The 20,079-nt window shown below is 51.2% G+C and overlaps 2 protein-coding genes across 6 annotated transcripts; both read left to right on the top strand.

The window, feature by feature from the left end:
• The first annotated feature begins 1,753 nt into the window (after positions 1 to 1,753).
• C2 (complement C2) lies at positions 1,754 to 13,664 on the top strand. Of its 3 annotated transcripts, XM_069564348.1 has the most exons (18): positions 1,754 to 2,148; positions 2,309 to 2,518; positions 3,071 to 3,256; positions 4,972 to 5,145; positions 5,226 to 5,324; positions 5,532 to 5,665; positions 6,740 to 6,878; positions 7,480 to 7,620; positions 8,412 to 8,501; positions 11,312 to 11,452; positions 11,577 to 11,671; positions 11,763 to 11,874; positions 11,992 to 12,157; positions 12,269 to 12,345; positions 12,479 to 12,570; positions 12,746 to 12,872; positions 13,031 to 13,080; positions 13,218 to 13,664. In XM_069564348.1, the coding sequence occupies exons 1-18, from the start codon at positions 2,103 to 2,105 to the stop codon at positions 13,386 to 13,388; spliced, it is 2,250 nt and encodes a 749-aa protein (XP_069420449.1). In that variant the 5' UTR covers positions 1,754 to 2,102; the 3' UTR covers positions 13,389 to 13,664. The 3 variants fall into 3 exon arrangements, 2 of the variants coding, with proteins under 2 accessions (XP_069420449.1, XP_069420448.1); XR_011251450.1 differs by lacking the exon at positions 12,479 to 12,570 and having other exon boundaries at positions 1,756 to 2,148; XM_069564347.1 differs by having other exon boundaries at positions 1,756 to 2,148; positions 11,992 to 12,345.
• Positions 13,661 to 20,078, top strand: CFB (complement factor B). 3 transcript variants are annotated; one of them, XM_069564344.1, is made up of 20 exons: positions 13,670 to 13,747; positions 13,970 to 14,013; positions 14,137 to 14,256; positions 14,353 to 14,586; positions 15,021 to 15,206; positions 15,351 to 15,524; positions 15,746 to 15,847; positions 15,951 to 16,087; positions 16,346 to 16,484; positions 16,836 to 16,967; positions 17,215 to 17,316; positions 17,407 to 17,544; positions 18,005 to 18,102; positions 18,241 to 18,358; positions 18,571 to 18,724; positions 18,829 to 18,905; positions 19,109 to 19,209; positions 19,309 to 19,441; positions 19,517 to 19,566; positions 19,878 to 20,078. In XM_069564344.1, the coding sequence occupies exons 2-20, from the start codon at positions 13,989 to 13,991 to the stop codon at positions 20,022 to 20,024; spliced, it is 2,367 nt and encodes a 788-aa protein (XP_069420445.1). In that variant the 5' UTR covers positions 13,670 to 13,747; positions 13,970 to 13,988; the 3' UTR covers positions 20,025 to 20,078. The 3 variants fall into 3 exon arrangements, with proteins under 3 accessions (XP_069420444.1, XP_069420445.1, XP_069420446.1); XM_069564343.1 differs by lacking the exon at positions 13,970 to 14,013 and having other exon boundaries at positions 13,661 to 13,747; XM_069564345.1 differs by lacking the exon at positions 13,970 to 14,013 and having other exon boundaries at positions 13,723 to 13,932.
• Position 20,079: the final 1 nt, after the last annotated feature.

The raw sequence follows: 20,079 nt of genomic DNA, 5'->3' as shown, positions 1-20,079 counted from the left end.
ATGCTTCACTGGTACCACTGGTAGAGGTCAAACCTACTACATGATAGAAAGGAGACAAAGCCAGAACATCTCTAATACTATGACTCTGAAGGTAGTTTTTTCCTCTCTTGTAAAACTCTGAGCAGGTCAGCAGGACTGGTATAACATCAACACAGAGTCAGAGACCGAGGCTCCTCTGTCTGTTGACTCTATTATCCCCAGGATATTGCTCTTGAATCACCATCAGGTTCATATTCCCGCCCATGGGAATGGGGGTCGGCATGGGGAGAATACTCACCTTTTACTTGGAAGTGACACACATCAGTTGTACTCACATTCTGTTGCCAGAATCTTGTCACCTGGACACTAGCTGCAAAGGAAGTTGGGAAATGTAGTCTTTAGCTGGGTGACTGTGTGTCCTGCTAAACATCTCTTACTGTAGGAGGAGAGAGAGCAGGTGCTGGGTACAGAGGGAGCACCTGCAGCTCGGTCATAGCAGCAGTTTGGGGACTGCAACACCGGGGGTGTCAGTCGTCCTGCGTTCAGTCACTTTTGTCCAAGGAACTGATTTTGTGTATGTTCACTTGTGTACATGTATTTCTGAGAAGTTATTTGTAAATCAAAAGAGTTTTCATAAACTTAAATGATCACTTCAGAGATGTTTCATCTTCATCTTTGACTAATCTTATTTACTTACACCCCACATTCTTCCAGTTCATTCAACTCCTGTTTCTCTGTCAGCTCCCCCAGTTCCGGCACTGTTGTGCTCCTCTACTCAAAGGAGCTCAAAAAGTGGGATGAGTTTGAAGATGTTTTAGAGGAAAGGAGGCATGTCAGTGACTTGAAATTTGCAATGATACACATCTCTTATCTATAAGGGAATTACTCCCTGTAAGCCAAGTGATATTAAATGTAGTGTTCTCGGTTCTGAAGACATTCATTATGTCTTTAAACAGGTGGTGGCAGTGGTAAAGAACCTGCCTGCCAATGCAGGAGACTTAAGAGATGCGAGTTTGATCCCTGGGGTTCCAAAGAGTCACACACGACTGAAGCTACTTAGCACACACCCATCGTTTGATGAATATTAAAGACTTCTGTGGGATGGGGAGACTAACACAGTAGCTCAGAGTTTCTTTGCTTCCTGCATTTCATACAAAGTGCACATTGTAATTAAAAATTTTATTTTTCTTAATGGCTGGTAATTTAATATCTTTTGCTTTTGCTTTTAATTTTATGTATTTTTTGACTGCATCAAGTCTCCACTGAGGCATGTGGGCTCAGTAGTTGTGGTGGCAAGCTTAGTTGCCCTGTGGTATGTGTGATCTTAGTTCCTCCACAAGGGATTGAACCTGAGTCCTCCACACTGGAAGGCAGATTCTCAACCACTGGACTACCAGGGAAGTCCCTTGCATGTTGCAACTTAAAGGCACATTCCAAATCTAAAAATATTTTCACTTCTTTGAATAATCAACCCAGATTTATTTTTTAGAAGTTGGGGAATTTTTATCTACTGGACTTTCCTTAAAAATGTTCTCAACATTTTTCTTGTCTCTAAGTGTTGATTTCATTTCTATCCCTAAGGGAAGAAAAAGATGTTGAATCCTCCTAGGCATCAAGAATTTTTAAGACAATTAGTTTAATCCCTTGGGGGCTTATGTTGAAGAAGACAATACTAATTTAGGCTCTGAGGAAGTATTTGTAACATCCACTTGGGAAAACCCAAAAGAAAACCGAAACTTTACTAAATAAAATGTTTTGCAAACTCAGTTGGTTTGTGTGCTTTAGACTACTCATGTAAGAGTGTGTGGGCACGTGTGTCTGAGAGGCAGCGGCGGTGGGGGAGCAGTGGGCATAGCCTGTGGTGCAGATCGACTGACTCTAGGGAAGTGTGGAGACTAGTGAGACAGGGCAAAGCTTTCACCCCCTCAGCTCAGCCCCTAGTCCCTGATTATGCTTCCCCCACCCCCGCCCCCAACAAGGGAACATTCCCCCTTGCCACTCCCTAGTTTTCTTTCTCTGGCAGCAGATGAAGCAGCTGCTGAGCCAGCTCCAGTTTTCGGGAAGTCAGATGACCTTTTCCCTCTCCAGGTTCTCTGCCTGTCCCTGCCCCTGAGGTAGACACCATGGACCCACTGATGGCCGTCCTTTGCCTGCTGCCCCTGTACCCAGGTAGGAGCAGGGAAGAGGGGATGCTGGGGTCCTGCGGGGCCGGGCTGGTGCCACCAGACTGAGTTTCCACGTGTGAAACGGACAGCCTCTTCTGCTTTCCTTTTCTCATCCGTGCCTTCCTTCTCTGCTGCATTTCTGAGTCGTGCCCCCATGTCCGCAGGTTTGGCTACATCCGCGCTTTCCTGCCCCAAGAACGTGAATATCTCTGGTGGCAGTTTCACCCTCAGCAACGGCTGGAGCCCTGGGAGTATCCTCACCTACTCCTGCCCCCTGGGCCGTTACCCGTACCCGGTGGCGACAAGGCTGTGCAAGAGCAACGGACAGTGGCAAATCCCGAGATCCACTCGGTTGACAAAGGCAATCTGCAAACGTGAGGCTCCCTTCCAGTGGCCACCCTGGGGACTCCTATTTAGTTTACTCAGCATGGGGCTTAATGTGACTCAAGGGGTGGCAAAGCTCCTTTTCCACAGGGCTTTTCAAAATAGCAAGGAAATGTCTACTGCCCACAGCAAGGCGTTGAAGGCAGGCTATGATGGAGACTGTGGGATACTAAAGCCAAGGATGATGTTTAGAGGTTTTGACAATCTGCCGCACGGTACTGACTGTTCAGAATGGATGCCATGTGTCACCCCTCTAGTTACCCACTCCTGGGACATCGGAGAACACCAAAGGAGGGACTGGGGTGGTCATAGTCCTCACGGGGCTGAGAGAAGTAACCGTTTTAAAATCTATTAGATTGAACTATGTGAAATTGCTAATATTCAACCAATTGTCAAAAGTAGCAATTTCACAGGTATCCACCTAATATTTTGACAAGCAGCTGGCTCTTGCCATACCTCCAAGCTGGATATCACCAATGTTGGTGTCCAGTCCACGCGTCATCCCTCCATCCCTGTATTATCATCCCCTTCTCTCCCTCCAGCTGTTCGCTGTCCAGCTCCCGTTTCCTTTGAGAATGGTGTGTACATCCCACGGCTGGGGTCCCACCCGGTGGGCGGCAATCTGACCTTTGAGTGTGAGGATGGCTTCACCCTGCGGGGCTCAGCTGTTCGGCAGTGTCGCCCCAATGGCATGTGGGATGGCGAGACGGCCGTGTGTGACAATGGTGGTGAGTGTCCTGACCCATGGCTGCATGGGGGCAGGGGTCTCCCAGGAACCCTGGAGCCAGATATGTGCCCAGGGAGCACGTGTGGGGTCAGGGACCAGGTGTCTCTAGTGCCAAAATCATAATCCTAGATTTTGGTCAATTGAGGTCTATAGTCATACATCTTCAGCCTGTTAGGCTCTTGGCTCAAGGAAGTCGGTGCTAAGGTTTGGGTCCAGCATCAAGGTTGCAAATGCTCTGTCCAGCTTTTCCCAATGCCTCCAAGCCAGGTTGGTACCTGCTCCCCCTGGGCTGTTGCAGGGAGGATGTGATGAAGGCAATTAAGTGCTATGCTCAGCTGCCTTGCCTCTGGAGCCAGTCTGAGTTCCAAGCCCAGCTTTGATTTTGACAGCCTTTGGGGAGGTTATTTAACCTCTCTGTGCCTCAGTTTTCACATCTGTAAAATGGAGACGATGAGAATACTGACTGCAGAGAGTTGCCGTGTGGATCAAATGAGTTGCCTGTGGAACAGCTCCTGGAATCTGCTGAGCACCACATATACTTTTGTCTTGGTCATTACTGCCCTTGTGAGAGATTTAGGGGGGTGCTCTGCTTGACAGAAGTCGGGGTCCTGGGATTCCCTGGAGCTACACAGGTTTTAGCCTGTAGGTTTTAGGAGCTTCCTAGATCACAGTTCTAAATACATGATACAGAGGACTCAGAGGTCACGAGGCAGTAGGACTGTATCCTCACCTGGAGCCCAGCTGCTGGCTTTCTAGTCACAGCCTTGATTCTTTGACAACAGCCATTTATTCAAACATAAATATAATTCATTTGAAAATTGAGGTTGAATCTATCTAAAGTGTGCAAATTTTAAGTATTCACCAAAACCAAGTGTCCATCATCTCAGAAGGTTCCTTCCTATCCCCTTCCACAAGGTAACCCTCTCCTGACTTGTATCTCCATAGATTCGTTTAGCTTATTCTTACACCTCATACAAGTGGAATCAGACAGACTGTGCTCTTTCGCATCTGGTTTCCTTTATTTGACATTCTGCCTGGGAGATTTATCGACGTTTCCCTGTGTATCAGCAGTTCGTTATTTTTTTATGCTGTGTAGTTCCATTACATACATACATACAGTTTATCTATGTATTCTCTTGTTGGTGAGCATTTGGCTATTTCTAGGTTTTGGTTATTGTGAGTAAAGCTCTATGAACACGCTTATATGTGACTTTTGGTGCCCTAGACACTTATCTCTCTTGAGTATGTTATCTGGGAGTGGAGTTACTGGGTCACAGGTTGGCATCTGTTGTCTTTTAGTAGAGTCTCGAGAGATCAGCAGCTCTGGTTGTCCTCTGATACCTGGAATTGCCCATCTTTTTAGTTTTCACAGTGCTGGTGGATGTGTAGTGATGTTTCATTGTTTGCAAATGTTCTCTGTGGAGGGGTAGCTTTAGCTGCCATCTTCCCTGAGGTTCTGGTATGGTACTAGCAGAGACCCTGGGTTGGGATTGGGATGTTTTAGGTGGCCACTGAGGCCACAGAGTTCTAAATCTTTTCCCTAATTCAGGTTTTTCCATCTGCACCCCTGGGAAGCACAGGTATGATGTCTCCAAGGGAGAGGCCAAGGGACCCACAGAGGCTCTGAGGGTTTCCAGAGGAGGAAGAGCCTGGGAGAGGGTGGGCCAGCCGGGTCCGGAGTCCCTGCTCACCTCCGTCTTCCTTTGTTCTTCGCAGCCAGTCACTGCCCCAACCCGGGCATTTCTGTGGGTGCAGTGCGGACTGGGTCTCGCTTCGGCCTTGGGGACAAGGTCAGATACCGCTGCTCCTCGAATCTGGTGTTGACAGGGTCTGCGGAGCGCGAGTGCCAGGAGGACGGGGTCTGGAGTGGGACGGAGGCCATCTGCCGCCGTGAGTAGCAGCTCTGACCCTGTGGACACTGCTGGGCCCCGATCCCCGGGCCCAGCTGACCCCATCTGCTCTCCCCACAGAGCCCTACTCCTACGACTTTCCTGAGGATGTGGCCCCCGCCCTGGGCACCTCCTTCTCCCACTTACTTGCAACCACCAATCCCATCCAGCAGAAGAAAAGTGAGTGCTTGAGGTGGGCGTGGCAGGGGCGGGGCGGGAGCAGGGGCGGGGCAAGCTTGGGGGCGGGGCAGGAGCTTCCTGTGGGCTCACTGGGGCTGAGCTGACTGGAGGCGGGGCAGAGGGGTTTGCAGAGGGGTTTGATCACCTTGGCTAGAGAGCAGGTGGGCAGTGGAGGTCTGAATCATCCCCCTTTCACATTTCTCCCAGATAACTTGGGTCGCAAAATACAAATCCAGCGTTCCGGTCACCTGAACCTCTACCTGCTCCTGGACGCCTCTCAGAGTGTGTCCAAAGATGACTTCGAAATCTTCAAGGACAGCGCCTCCCACATGGTGGACAGGGTCAGGAAATAGGAGCCGGCGGATATCGGCTGCCTTCCTGCACTGTCTCTGTCTCCTTCCCTTCTCAGAATCCCATTCCCAGCCCGCTTCCTCCAAGAAGTCTTCCCAGATTATACACACACCATGGATCATGAATTTAGAGGATACTATTTTTCATTCCACAAACACTGTTGGGGTACCTACTATATATCAAGCACTATTCTGGCTCCTGGGAGACCACAAAAATGAACGAGGCTGAGATCCCACTTTTCAGGAATTCTAGAACAGTGGTCTTCACAAAGGGGTACCCAAAACAGTCTGTGGGGGTGTGTGTGGCAGAAAAATAATAGTAATCATGTGGAATAACTGTAATTTAACTGAAATGAAGAACTTAATAGTTTCCTTTTAAAGTGTCAATCTTTTCTATACATTTTAAAATGCGCACAATATATCTGAACAGTGATACACTTCATGAGTATACTTTATAAATACATATACCTATATTGAGGTATGTGCTCAGAATGTTTCTGCTGACGGAATGCATGAACAGAAGAGTTTGGAAACCCCTGCTTTACGTTTCTTGCCAGGATTTGCTTGGGAATTGTGCTTTTCACAATAGTTTTTGTAGATAAGTGTTTTCCCTCCCTGCTCCCTTGGAAAGAAGGCAGCTTTTGTGCTCCCTGGTTTCTCTCTTCAGATGTAAAGTTATGTGAGCCGCTAAGCCTTGAGGCAATAAAATGCTACAGGCAAGTGCCGATAGGTTTGAATGCTTCCTCCATCCTTCACCAGTGGTGTGATGGGGGCCAGGTAACAAGTCTCAGCATCCTCGTCTACATAATAGGGACCATCAGGACCCCTCACATCGTTGATATGAGGATTAAATGCAGAGTGAACCTGTCAAACAGAGGAGAGGACCAACAACTGTCAGCTTCCTGGCTTCCTTAAGCAGCCACCTCCTAGGAAGGGATTCTCCATGGGCCTTCACTCTGTCGATCTCTGTCTAGGCTCTCTGTCTCCTCCAGGGCCCATTGCTGGCTCTCTTACCATCTTCTGTTTGGTCTGGGGGCCCTTCACCCTCTCACTTGCCCTTCACAGATCTTCAGCTTTGAGATCAAGGTTAGTGTCGCCATCATCACTTTTGCATCAAAGCCCAAAATCATCATGTCTGTCTTGGACGACAGATCCCGGGATGTGACTGAAGTGGAGAACAGTCTGAGAAATATCAACTATAAAGGTATGATGCCATCAAATGAAGGTGATGGGAGTGGGAGCAGAGGATGAGCTCTCTGTGCCTGTAGGTTCTGGACAAGTTAGAGAGAGAGACCTCTTGGTGGCATTCAGATACCATGGTTCTGGGCCTAAGGTTCCGTAGATTGGGGTGGCTTCCAAGTCAGGCTCATGGTTGGGGAGTTGCAGCTCCTATCAATACGTGGCTTGTTCACACATGCTACGTGTCCAAAAGCATTGTGCAGGTCTTCAGCTCCTCCCTGAACCACATGTCTGGTTTTCATAGTCTCCTCATGTCATTATGAAACTACCTGGGTGGTAGGTAGCAGTTGGTTAAACAATCCCCTTTCTTTGGAAACCTCATCTTCAAATTATGGGATTTTAGAATGACCTTTAATGCTGTTATGCAATGAGCATTTCTAAAGAGAAAGGTTTGAAATATTTGAACGGGAAATGATGCCAAATCTCTAACTGAATATCAAAGGTCTGTCTTTATCAAATCAACTGATAATTGCATTTCCAGTGTTTGGGGAAAATAAAATGATTCCCTTCTCCCAGGTGGTAGGTGGAAAGTTTCTAAGAGAACTTTTCATCTTCACATATTCCAGACCATGAAAATGGAACTGGGACCAACATCTACGAGGCCCTCCATGCTGTCTATATAATGATGAATAACCAAATGAATCGGCTCCGTATGAACCCAGTGGCCTGGCAGGAAATCCGACATGCCATCATCCTTCTGACAGATGGTAGGTATTGTTGTCTCTGTGAGTGAGCCTGGCACCGTGGAAGGAGCAGCAATTTGGGGTCAGAAGACCTGCCTTCTGGTTCTCCCTCTGCCATGTCAGGCCTTGGTTTCTTATTTCTAAAGTAGAAACAATGTTGATGATGATGGTAATGACAACCACGACAACTATTGATAATGGAAGCTGCCCTCTTTTCTGTATATAGTTTGTTCGTTTATTTTTTGGCTGCACCGCATGGCATGTGGATTTTAGTTCTCTGACCAGGGATCAAACCTGAACCCCTGGCAGTGAAAGTACAGAGTCTTAGCCGTTGGTCCTCCAGGGAAGTCCCCTTATACAATTTTTATGAAGAGCAATAAGTACCTTGTGTAAAAGTACTTTATTATCATGTGTTCGTTGTTGCCACCTGGGAGGTCACCTAGAGGGAGTTGGGTGGGAGGTGTGCAGCAGTGATGTTGAGGTCCATGGATGAAAGGCATATTGGGTAGTGGATCAGGGCTCTGCCATTTATCTTGATTTTCCCCCAATCACACAGCTCCTCTAGAAATCAGATTTCGTATCTATAACATGAGGAGACCCACACTTACAGGGGCTGCATGAGAATCAAATGAGATAAAGTATTAAGATGCCCCTGACCCAGTGCTAAAGAATTTCTGTGAAGAATGCATCTCGAAACTCCAGCAGGGAGTGTAAGTGTTGAGGCTCCCAGGGTGAATGCCTCTCTACTTCTCCAGGGCTGAGGGGATTGTGCTTCACCCATCTTAATGAACAATTCTTTTCCCTCCTTGATCCAGGAAAGTCCAACATGGGCGGCTCTCCCAAGGTGGCTGTTGACAATATCAAAGAAGTCTTGAACATCAACCAGAAGAGGAAAGACTTTTTGGGTGAGCCTCTGCACCCGCCCCTGCCACAATCTGTGCTCTCTGCAGAGGACCCAAAGCCCACAGCCAGGAGTTTCAGCATCTTGGCTGTATTTCTCTGCATTTCATTTTTCTGGGGGGGGGGGGGCGGTTTGCACTGTACACAGCATGAGGAATCTTAGTATCTTGACAAGGGATCAAACCTACACCCCCTGCAGTAGAAGCACAGAGTCTTAACCACTCGACCGCCAGGGAAGTCCTCGGCTGTATTTCTATCGAGACCCCAGGCTGTGTTCTGTATGCAGTCAGCCAAGGATCACACTGAAGAGTTTGTAGTCAAACTACAAACCTTTGTGGTTTCAACCTTGGGTTCATCTTTGATTGGCTGTGACCATGGGTCGTTTCTTTTCTTGTAAGGAGGATACAGGACAAGGGCCTACCTCAGGCCAGTAAGGGCAAATGCTCAAACATTATCTGGTGCAGAGAAACTCAGCATGTGCAGGGGTGGTGACCACCACCACCACTATCATCACCGTCAATGTCGTTTTCATTCACCGGCTTTTGCTCCACAAACCTCTCCAGGAAGAAAAGGTCTGGAATCCTCGTGGGGACTGTCTCTGGCCTTTTCTCCATTAGTGCAGTTAACTAAGGCTTTGGTAGTTGCAGTCTCTAAAAGAACAGTTCCTCTAATTCAGATAAACAAAGATTGCTCTGACCTTTGACCAGAAAAGAACTTCAAAGAGAAGTGCTCCAGATAAGGGGTAGCAGCTGGTTTTGAGAACCCTTGCCTAAGGAAGGCAAAATCCAAACTTCACTCCCTAACTCCTTAGCATCACTGGGCCAGAGTTAAATGCTTGAAAACACCTTCTTAAAGAGAGGCAGGAACCTCAGGGAAACAGAAAACACATTGCTATTGTTCAGTCACTCAGTTGTGTCCGACTCTTTGCGACACTGTGGACTGCAGCATGCCAGGCTTCTCCGTCCTTCACCATCTCCTGGAGCTTGCTCAAACTCATGTCCATTGAGTTGGTGATGCTATCCAACTATTTCATCCTCTGTTGTCCCCTTCTCCTCCTACCTTCGATCTTTCCCAGCATCAGGGTCTTTTTCCAAAGAGTCAACTCTTTGAATCAAGCTGCCAAAGTATTGGAGCTTCAGGTTCAGTCCTTCCAATGAATATTTAGGACTGATTTCCTTTAGGATTGACTGGTTTGATCTCCTTGCAGTCCAAGGGACTCTCAAGAGTCTTCTCCAACACCACAGTTCAAAAGCATCAATTCTTCAGCGAAAACACATGGGACGTGATAATCGTCCAGCTCCCACTGTAACTGCATAAAAGGACTATGAGGGGTATAAAGGGTGGGAGAAGGCTAGACTTGGTGGCCACCCTGGGGCAGTTCTGACTAGCACCCACACTGGCTCAGAGGTTGGTGTGGATGGTCGTGTGGATCCAGGTCCTCCAGTGGGAAGAGGTGGCTTCAAGCCCTTCTCCCAGAGCCATTTTGTAGGGGATGACCAGATCTGAAGCTGTGCCTCGATGCTACATCATGAGTTCTTTTTCATTCAGTTATTCATTTAAAATTCCTCACCAAGAGCCTCTTTTGGGCCAAGCACCACTCTAAGAATACAGCTGTAAACAAACAGAGGAAAATGCCTGTTTCTTGGGGCTGTCATTCTGGAAGAGGGCGATATGTTAGTTTTTAGGGCTGTGGCAACAAATGGTACAAATTTGGGTGGCTTGAAACAACAGAGATGTATTCTCTCATGCTCAGGAAGTAGGAAGTCCAAAATCAAAGTATCAACAGGGCCGTGCCCCTGCCGGAACCTCCGAGAATCCTTCCTTACCTTGTCCAACTTCAGGTGGCCCCAGGCATTCCTTAGCTTGGGGTTAAGTCGCTTGCTCAGTCGTGTCCGACTCTTTGTGACCCCGTGAACTGTAGCCCACCAGACTCCTCTGCCCATGGGATTCTCCAGGCAAGAATACTGGAGTGGGTTGCCATTTCCTTCTCCAGGGGATCTTCCCGACCCAGGGATCGAATCCAGGTCTCCTGCATTGCAGACAGACGCTTTAACCTCTGAGCCACCAGGGAAGCCAGGATTACCCAATCTCTGCCTCTCTTCACATCACTGTCTTCCCTGACGGTATCTCTGTGATGTCACATGGTTCTCTGTGTTGGCGTTTGGATTTCCACATTCTTGTAAAGGCGTCAGATTCGTCTTTCCCTCCCTTCCCCCATCCAGCGAGACCTCACTTTAACTGATTGTATTGCAAGGACACTATTTCCAAATATATATGAGCATATTCACAGGTCCTGGGGGTTAGGACCTGAAAATACCTTTCGAGAAGACACAATGCTACCCATTCCAGGCATTACAGAAAATAAATAAGGAAGCCATATGGCACAGTAGAGGGTGACATGCACTGAGATATAAAATTAAGCAGAAAAGAAATCGAGATGTCTGGGCCATTGTAGTTTTACAAAAGGAGGCCCCAGCAGGCCTCCTGCAATGATGGTGACATTTGAATCAAAGCTTAGAAAAGTAAGAGAGTGAGGCATGTGGAAAGCCTGGGGTAGGCGTGAACCAGGCAGGGACAAAGCTCGTGCAAAGGCCCTGAGGTGGGAGTGTATTTCAGGAACTTCAAGGAGGGTGTGTGACTGGAAGAGACTGAAGGGGAGGAGTGGTAGGAAATGAGGTCAGATAGGTAGTGGAGGGGAGCGGAGGGCATCCCGCTCATGCAGGGCTTCGTGGGACACAGTGAGTTCCCAACCGCAGCCTCCTGTGCTGCGGGATAGCCACTCACTGTGAGATTCTGCTAATTCCCTCCCCCTCAGACATCTATGCCATCGGTGTGGGCAGCCTACAAGTGGACTGGAAAGAACTGAATACCCTGGGGTCCAAGAAGGACGGCGAGAGGCATGCCTTCATTCTGAAGGATGTGCAGGCGCTGTGCCAGGTCTTCGAGCACATGCTGGGTGAGTGCACTTCACCCTCTCTGGAGGGGGTGGTCAGTGTGGAGCCGGCTGAGGGTCCCGGGATGGCACCTGCTCACAGTGCCCCTCACCGGCCTCCTTCACCATCTGCTCCTCACACCCACAGACATCTCCCAGCTCACAGACCCCATCTGTGGGGTAGGGAACATGTCTGCCAATGCCTCTGCCCAGGAGAGGACACCCTGGCACGTCACTATTAAGGTACCCAGAAGGAGGGATGGGGCTTGGATCCCAGAGGTGTGGCCACAAGCCAGAGACATAGCATTCCCCGAGATTCCCTGTCCCCCTGCAGCCCAAGAGCCAGGAGACCTGCCGGGGGGCCCTCATCTCCGACCAGTGGGTCCTGACAGCCGCTCACTGCTTAAGCAATGCCGAGGACAGAACACTGTGGAGGGTCAGTGTGGGTAAGGAAGGGCCCGCACCAGATTCCCGATCCCCTGGGCAGAGCTCCCACCCCTTGTTCCCAGCCTCTGGCCCCTTCAGGAGCCCTGGTCCAGCCTAATCTGCTACTTTGTTTCCAGGGGATCCCAACTTTCAGGGGAGCAAAGAATTCCAAATTGAGAAGGCAGAGATCTCCCCAGGCTTCAATGTCTTTTCCAAGAAGAATCAGGGAATCCCGGAGTTCTATGGCGATGACATTGCTCTGCTAAAGCTGACCCAGAAAGTGAAGATGTCCACCCATGCCAGGTGCTGGAATCTGGGATGGGAGGGCACCCTCTATAGGGGAGGGTGTCCTGGGGAGCCCTGGAGGAGGGGCCACCAAGGATGGGCCTCTGTGACCCTGGTCCTTCTCCTCAGGCCTATCTGCCTCCCCTGCACAGTGGGGGCCAACCTGGCTCTGCGGAGACTCCCAGGCAGTACCTGCCGGGACCACGGTGAGCGCTGGACTCAGGGTGCGAGAGGGACTTGCACCAGGGCTTGGGGGTGATATCATGGGCTGTGCTGCAGTCCCCAAGTCAGGATGCTGGGTAAAGGGACCAGCACTGACATCCTTGTCCTTGACTGCAGAGAAGGAGCTTCTGAACCAAGTGAGCATTCCTGCTCATTTTGTGGCTTTGAACGGGGATAAGCTGAATATTAACCTCAAGACAGGGTCAGAGGTGAGGGTCTCAGGTTCTAGATGCTGTTGAGGGTGGGAATGGGATTTCTCTCTGCATCCTCTAGCTCTGGCTGCTTTCTCTCTCTGACCCCAAGTCATCCCTCCTCCTGGGCCTAGCAAGCTCTGCCCTGGGCTCACTCACTCCATCCTTCTGTCCTCTTCCGCCCCTCCTGCAGTGGACAAACTGTGTCAAGGTCGTCTCCAAAGACAAAACCACGTTCCCCAACCTGACAGATGTCAGAGAGGTGGTGACAGACCAGTTCCTATGCAGTGGGACCCAGGGGGATGACAGTCCCTGCAAGGGTGAGCCCCTCCTCCACCCACTTCCCACCCCCGACCCCCACCCTGGAGTCCGGATTCCCCAGGGGAAGGCCACCGGTGTCCCTCATGGCCAGCATGCATGCCCCGATGCAGCGGTGATGGTTGGCAGAATGACAGTCTCTGTCCCTCCTTTCTGGTAGGAGAATCCGGGGGAGCAGTTTTCCTTGAGCGGAGACTCAGGTTTTTTCAGGTGAGAAGGGAGAAGTTCACAGGACTGGAGTCATGGGATCTTGGCCTTGTTGGGGGATGAGGCAGGCCTTTGAAGGACCTAAGGAGGTCGGGGCTGGGACAGGGGAAGCCCCCCACTCCAACCTTTCCCTCTTCTAGGTGGGCCTGGTGAGCTGGGGTCTCTACAACCCCTGTGGCAGCTCCAGTAAGAACTCCCGCAAACCTGCGCCCCATGGCAAGGTCCCGCGAGATTTCCACATCAACCTCTTCCGCCTGCAGCCCTGGCTCAGGCAGCATCTGGAAGGCATCCTGAACTTTGTGCCCCTCTAATCTTGGCCACCGAGCCCTCTGCTGACCTGCCAGGACCTGCTGTCTCTCCAGTCTCCTAGCTCTGAACACCACCCTCAGCCTCCATGACCCATCCGCAGTCCTTGCTCTGAACACATCCCCTTCTCCAGGGTCCTGGGGCAGAGGCACATCCACGCTAGGGAATCCCCGGCACTCCTGCCAGCGCTGAGCCCGCCCTCTGCTGTACTTGGCTCACTCTCCTTTCCTTACACAGGAAACTACCCAGTTATGAAACTAATAAAAAGCCAATGATCCCCACATCTGTCTGTGCCTCTGCCTAGGGGTTGGCCTGGGAGGGGAGAGAAAGGCCAGAATGATTCCAGGAACCGCCAAGAAGGCAGGTCAGAGACCTTGCTGGACAAACAGTGGCTGAACTCTGCTCCAAAACAGAGTCAGCAGGGGGTTGGGGGGTGCGCAGTGGGGGCTTTATATCTAGTCCCCAAGGGGAGGTCTGGGCTTGTTGAGCAGGACCAGGGGCAGAGAGGAGGTGTTGACTGGCAGAGTCCTGGACCTTGGGAAGCCAAAGGTGGAGTTTTTGCAGTTTCTGTTTCCTTGATTGGCAGCTCAGTGGGGCCCTCCCCGATGGACATTCCGGAAAGTGATGTGGGTAAGGAGGGTGGGGTGAACAGCAGGTGCCAGAACAGGATTATATAAAAGGCTGGAGGTTGTGGGGGGCAGGGGAAGGGAGTGTGACCAGGCTCAGGTCTAAAGTTTCAGCTTGGCCATCAAGCCAAGCAGACTTGCAGAAGCGAGGAGAGGCCCTCCTGCCCCGAGCCCCCGGTCACCATGAGGATTGGTCACAACCCCCGACTCTGCCTGGTACCCTTGATCCTGGGCCTCTTGTGTGGAGGTAAGTGAGATCACAGCCCCTCTCCCTCCACTCCTGCTTCCCCCACAATCTGTCCTCGGCCTTGTGAGGCTGGGCCTCACCAACTTTTCTCTTTAGGTGTGGGCATGACACCACTGCCTGAGGCCGGGCCTCAAAGCCCCTGCTCTCTGGAGGGAGTAGAGATCAAAGGTGGCTCCTTCCGGCTTCTCAAGGCGGGCCAGGTGCTGGAGTACTTGTGTCCTTCTGGCTTCTACCCATATCCTGTGCAGATTCGCACCTGCAGATCCACAGGGTCCTGGAGCACCCTGCAGACTCAAGACAGAAAGATTGTCAAGAGGGCTGAATGCAAAGGTTGGAGGGCAGTGAGGATGGGCATGGGCCGGCTGTGGGACGGAGCAGGTGGCAGCCAAGGTTCAGACTTGAATAAGTCTAGGCTTGAGTAGAGACCAGGCAGGCTGAAAAGTTGGGCTGAGCACGGGTCAGAGCTGAGCGAGGGTTGGAGGTGGGATGGAGAGAGAAGGAAGGGGAGCTAGACTTTACTAAGCATTTACCCTGTGTCAGGCAGCCCTGGCAGTTCAAAGAACACTTAGAAATGGGGAGGAGGGAGCAGCAGTACTCCTTATGGGTGGAGGCTCCTCCAGGGGTCGAGGGTAGTAGCTATCCTGTGGGGCCCAGAAGTTATATTTCTCAGTGACAGGGTCCCTGAGACCAGAAGGGTTATCCTAAAGGGGCAGCCCTTCCCTTCCAGTAACTTCTACTTGGTTTCCACCTCCTTGCCCCCAAAGCAATTCGCTGTCCCAGACCACAGGATTTTGAGAATGGGGAGTACTGGCCCCGCGCTGCCTACTACAATTTGAGCGATGAGATCTCTTTCCGCTGCTATGATGGCTACACTTTTCGGGGCTCTGCCAATCGCACCTGCCTAGGGAATGGTCGGTGGGATGGGGAAACGGCCATCTGTGATGATGGAGGTGAGAACCGTCCCCCCGTCCACAACAGCTCCTTCTCCCTGACCACCTGCAGCCTGAGGAACCAGGGCCACAGCTCCTGGTGCTCTGCCTTGCCTTTTGCGCCCCAGGCTTTGGCCCTCACCAGTGTGTCTTACACTTCTGCAGCGGGGTACTGCCCCAACCCGGGCATCCCCCTTGGCACGAGGAAGGTGGGCAGCCAGTACCGCCTTGAAGATCGTGTCACCTACTACTGCAACCGGGGGCTCACTCTACGTGGTTCCCAGCAGCGAACATGCCAGGAAGGTGGCTCTTGGAGTGGAACAGAGCCTTCCTGCCAAGGTGACCCTTACTTATCTGTACCCTCAAGTCAGACCCTGCTCTCCCATCCGCACATCCCCCCAGGAGCATACTGCCATCTCCCGCTGCCACCATCCAGCTCCTTCCTCCCTTCTTAATCTCCCCGAAGAGCTTCTGAGCCCTTCCCGCCCCAGAAGCCCACCACCTCCTGTCAGTGTCCCTGACCCTCCCAGACATTTGACCTGCTCTCTGACCTCTCCCAGACTCCTTTATGTACGACACTCCTGCAGAGGTGGCCGAAGCCTTCCTGTCTTCCCTGACAGAGACCATAGAAGGAGTTGATGCCGAGGATGGACACAGCCCAGGTTTGCAGGCAGAGGGGAGGCGGGGCAGGGAGTTGGGCGTGGGGTGGAGAAGGGGCAGGAGACCTATTTGTTCTGGAGCCTGAGCCTCTCTGATGGCATCCAGGGGAACAACAGAAGAGAAAGATTGTCCTGGACCCCTCAGGCTCCATGAACATCTACCTGGTATTGGATGGATCAGACAGCGTGGGGGCCAACAACTTCACAGGGGCCAAGAATTGTCTCAGAGATTTCATCGAGAAGGTGGGGCCCCCTCCCCTTGAAGGTGGGAACTCCCAGCCCCTCTGAGCCACAGGGTCCCAGAAAATCTCCAGGTCCCATTGTGTCCTCCTTTCCTTTTACTTGACCTTTAACTTGGACTCCTCCATGACCCCAGGGTGATGAGTCAGTCCTTGAGTCTCTTACTAAGGACTTTCCTATCTGTCTCAGCCAAGCTGCTGAATTCTCCCAATCGTATATTCTACTTTTGATGCTGTGACCTATTGCTTCCCTTGCCCACAGGTGGCAAGCTACGGGGTGAAGCCAAAATATGGGCTAGTGACATATGCCACAGAACCCAAAGTTTTGATCAAAGTGTTCGATCCAAAGAGCAGCGAAGCAGACTGGGTCACAGAGCAGCTCAACCGAATCAACTACGCAGGTCAGAAGTCAGGGAAGGGTGGGAGGTTCACTTTAGGGTCAGAGGTCAGAAGTCAGGGAAGGGTGGGAGGTTCACTTTGGTCTGAAGTTTCAGAAGTGTTGTGGGGAGGGTGTAGTGAGACCATGTGGGGAGGCAGGGAGGACTACGTTTTAATCCATGGTTGGACAGCAGGGTCATTGGAAAATGCGGTTTGGTGGGAATCCTTTGGAACTGAGAGGGGTACTTTGTTGTCAAAGGGAAGACAGTGGGGTAACAACTCAAGTTGACAGATGTGGGATGCCAGTTGCTGCCAGACCTCTGGGGTCAAGGATGGCTTGGGAGACCAGGTGATGACATCTTCCCTGTTCACAGATCACAAGTTGAAAGCAGGGACCAACACCAAGAGGGCTCTCCTGGAAGTGTACAACATGATGAGCAGAGATATAAACAACCTCAAAGAGACCTGGAACCGCACGCGCCACGTCATTATCATCATGACTGATGGTAAGAGGGGCTTTTCTCCTGCCTGACTCCCCACCCTCTCAAATCAGCTCGTGGCCCCGAGCCCACACATAGCACGGACTTGTGGCTGGGGGATGGCGTGCTGCTCTTCCAGTGCCTTTACAAGGAGGGCCCCTCCACTCCGTGATCTCTCACTCATGGTCTCCTCCCCAACCTGCTCACTCAGCCCTGTACGTCATTCCTTCCAGCCTCTTTGTCTTCCCACCCTCACGGTCCGTCTCTCCTGCAGGTCTGCACAACATGGGTGGGGATCCAGTCACTGTCATTCATGATATTCGGTACTTGCTAGACATTGGTAGAAATCGCAAAAACCCCAGGGAGGATTATCTGGGTGAGTTTTACTGCCTAGGACCCAGCACCCCAGTTTATTAGCTTCTTGCCTGTGCCAGGGCCAAGATACTCACTGTTTTTTCTCTCTCAGACATCTATGTGTTCGGGGTTGGACCTCTAGTGAACCAAGAGAACATCAATGCTTTGGCCTCCAAGAAGGATAAAGAGCAACACGTGTTCAAACTCCAGGGCATGGAAAACCTGGAGGATGTTTTTGTCCAAATGCTTGGTAAGAAGCTATGGAAAGCTATAAGGAGATGGTCAGGAAACTCAGCTCTCCCCAGACCCCTCAAGGTCACTCATTCTTCCACTCCTTCTAAAGCCCTGGAAAGTCTGGAAGCCCTTTCTCTCCTCCTCTACCTCCAGGTCACTATTCTTGCTTCTTGGTACTTTCCACTCCCTGATCTCAGAATCACAAGTTCTGAAATGATGCAGACACCTTTCTCAAGTCCCTCCTTTTACAGATATGGAAGCTGGGGCCAACAGTGGTCAAGAAATGGCAAGTTAGCAGGAGTTGGGCCTGAAAATGCCCAGGTCTCTGAGTTTAGTCTCATGATTCCAGTGGTTCCTTGCCTTCCCTTCCCTCTGTTGGGCATCTGCTCCCCAGACACACTGGCGTCCTTCCCCAAGACAGCTGCCATTTGGGAATGAACTGCCCCAGCTTTTAGCACAATCTCCTTTCTTGCCAGATGAAAGCCGGACACTGGGTCTCTGTGGCATGGTTTGGGAGCACAAGGATGGTACTCCCTACCACAAGCAACCATGGCACGCCAAGATCTCAGTCATTGTAAGTGCAGTGTCCTGGTGGTGGGAACTTAGGGGAGGGGAAGTCAGGGTGAAATAAAGGTCAGAGGAAGGGCAAGGCACTCTTGAGCAGACTGTGATATTTGTGAAAGCTGAGCTTTCCCTCTGCTGCTGCTCCCAGCGCCCTTCGAAGGGGCATGAGAGCTGTATGGGTGCTATCGTGTCTGAGTACTTCGTGCTGACGGCTGCACACTGTTTCACTGTGGATGATGAGAAACACTCAATCAAGGTCAGCGTGGGTAAGGATGCAATCCATCCATTCTGAGCTTCTGCAGTGCCCTCTGGGCAACACTGCCTCCAGGGCCCACTTCCCAACTGTCCTCATCGCAGCCCTTCCCTTGCATGCTGGACCAGTTAAGGATGGGGAAGATTTGGGTTAGGGATGACATGCAGGAAGGAGGCTGCCTACACAGACATCGGTCATCTAGAGGGACTCCCTCTCCTACTTCAGGAGGAAAGAGGCAGGAGTGGGAGGTAGAAGAAGTCCTATTTCATCCAAACTACAACCTCAATGCAAAAAAAGCAAAAGGCATTCCTGAGTTTTATGACTATGACGTGGCCCTCATCAAGCTCACAAAGAAGCTCAAGTATGAGACCACCATCAGGTGAGCCATCTGGATTCCGAGAGAAAAGGCTGGGAGAGGCAGAACTGAGACGGGAGCAGGCCCAGGGTTCACGATCCTTGAATTTCCCCATCTCTCCTCAACAGGCCCATTTGTCTCCCCTGCACTGAGGGATCGATTCAAGCCTTGAGGCTTCCGAGATCAACTACGTGCCAGCAACAGAGTAAGACACGTTCAGGGAGAGCGGCTTGTAAGGGTGAAGTTCTGAGACAAGGAAGGGACGAGGGGGCGTAGAGGGAGAACAGGTGATGCCCTGCCCAGCCGCCAGCTCACAGGAAGGAGTGGAGGGCCACTTGATGACAAGCATGAGGCGGGGAGGGGAGGGGAGGGGAGAGTGCTGCAATGACCGGCTATCCATCTGTAAAGTGCAAGAGCTACTCCCTGCCAAGGACATCGAAGCTCTGTTTGTGTCTGAGTCTAAGAAGACCCTGACTCGGAAGGCAGTCTACATCAAAAATGGGGACAAGGTGAGGAAGGTGGGATCCTGAGGTCCTTTAGGCCCCAGTTCTTCCTAAGCAAGCTTTGTTCCTCATGCCTCTCTCCACACTTCCCCATCTCACCTACAGAAAGCCAGCTGTGAGAGAGACGCTCTACATGCCCCAGGTTATGACAAAGTCAAGGACGTCTCTGAGGTAGTCACCCCCAGGTTCCTCTGCACTGGAGGTGTGGCTCCCTACGCTGACCCCAACACTTGCAAAGGTGAGAGAAGGCTCTTTGGTTGTGATGTGAGTTCTGAGGCCTAAGTCTTTGCCTACAGCATCTCCTCCCCTGCAGGTGATTCTGGTGGCCCCCTGATTATTCACAAGAGGAGCCGCTTCATTCAAGTGAGTCTTCTCTTTCCTCTCTCTGGAGAGATGCTGAGTGGTCAGCATGGGCCCCAAAACAAGAAAGCTCACTGCATGTGGCTGAAAAGAGGTGGGGTGTGGGGCAGAGCCTGCCTCGCCTTCAGATTCTTCCTTGAACTGGCCAATTTAGGGCCATGTGTCTGGTCTGTGTGCCAGGGGACAGAACTGAACTGGGGCCCTAGTCTAGTCCTCCCAGGTCAGGTCAGTTCAGGTGCAACTGGTGGTAGTTGTGCTTCCTGGGATTAAGGAGTTCTACCAAATGATTCCTGGCAACCCCTCGCTCTTTCCAGGTTGGCGTGATCAGCTGGGGCGTCGTGGACGTTTGCAAGCGGCCACAGCAAGTACCTGGTTATGCTCGAGACTTTCACATCAACCTCTACCACGTGCTGCCCTGGCTCAAGGAAAAACTCAAAAATGAGGATCTGGGTTTTCTGTAAGGGGTTTCCTGCTGGAAAGGGGCATGAGACCAAATTAAAACATCTGCGACAACAC

The sequence above is a fragment of the Ovis canadensis genome, chromosome 20 (assembly GCF_042477335.2).
Source record: "Ovis canadensis isolate MfBH-ARS-UI-01 breed Bighorn chromosome 20, ARS-UI_OviCan_v2, whole genome shotgun sequence".
Classification (NCBI taxonomy): domain Eukaryota; kingdom Metazoa; phylum Chordata; class Mammalia; order Artiodactyla; family Bovidae; genus Ovis; species Ovis canadensis.
Note: the sequence above shows the minus strand (reverse complement) of the source record. Positions and strands in the feature narration are given on the sequence as shown.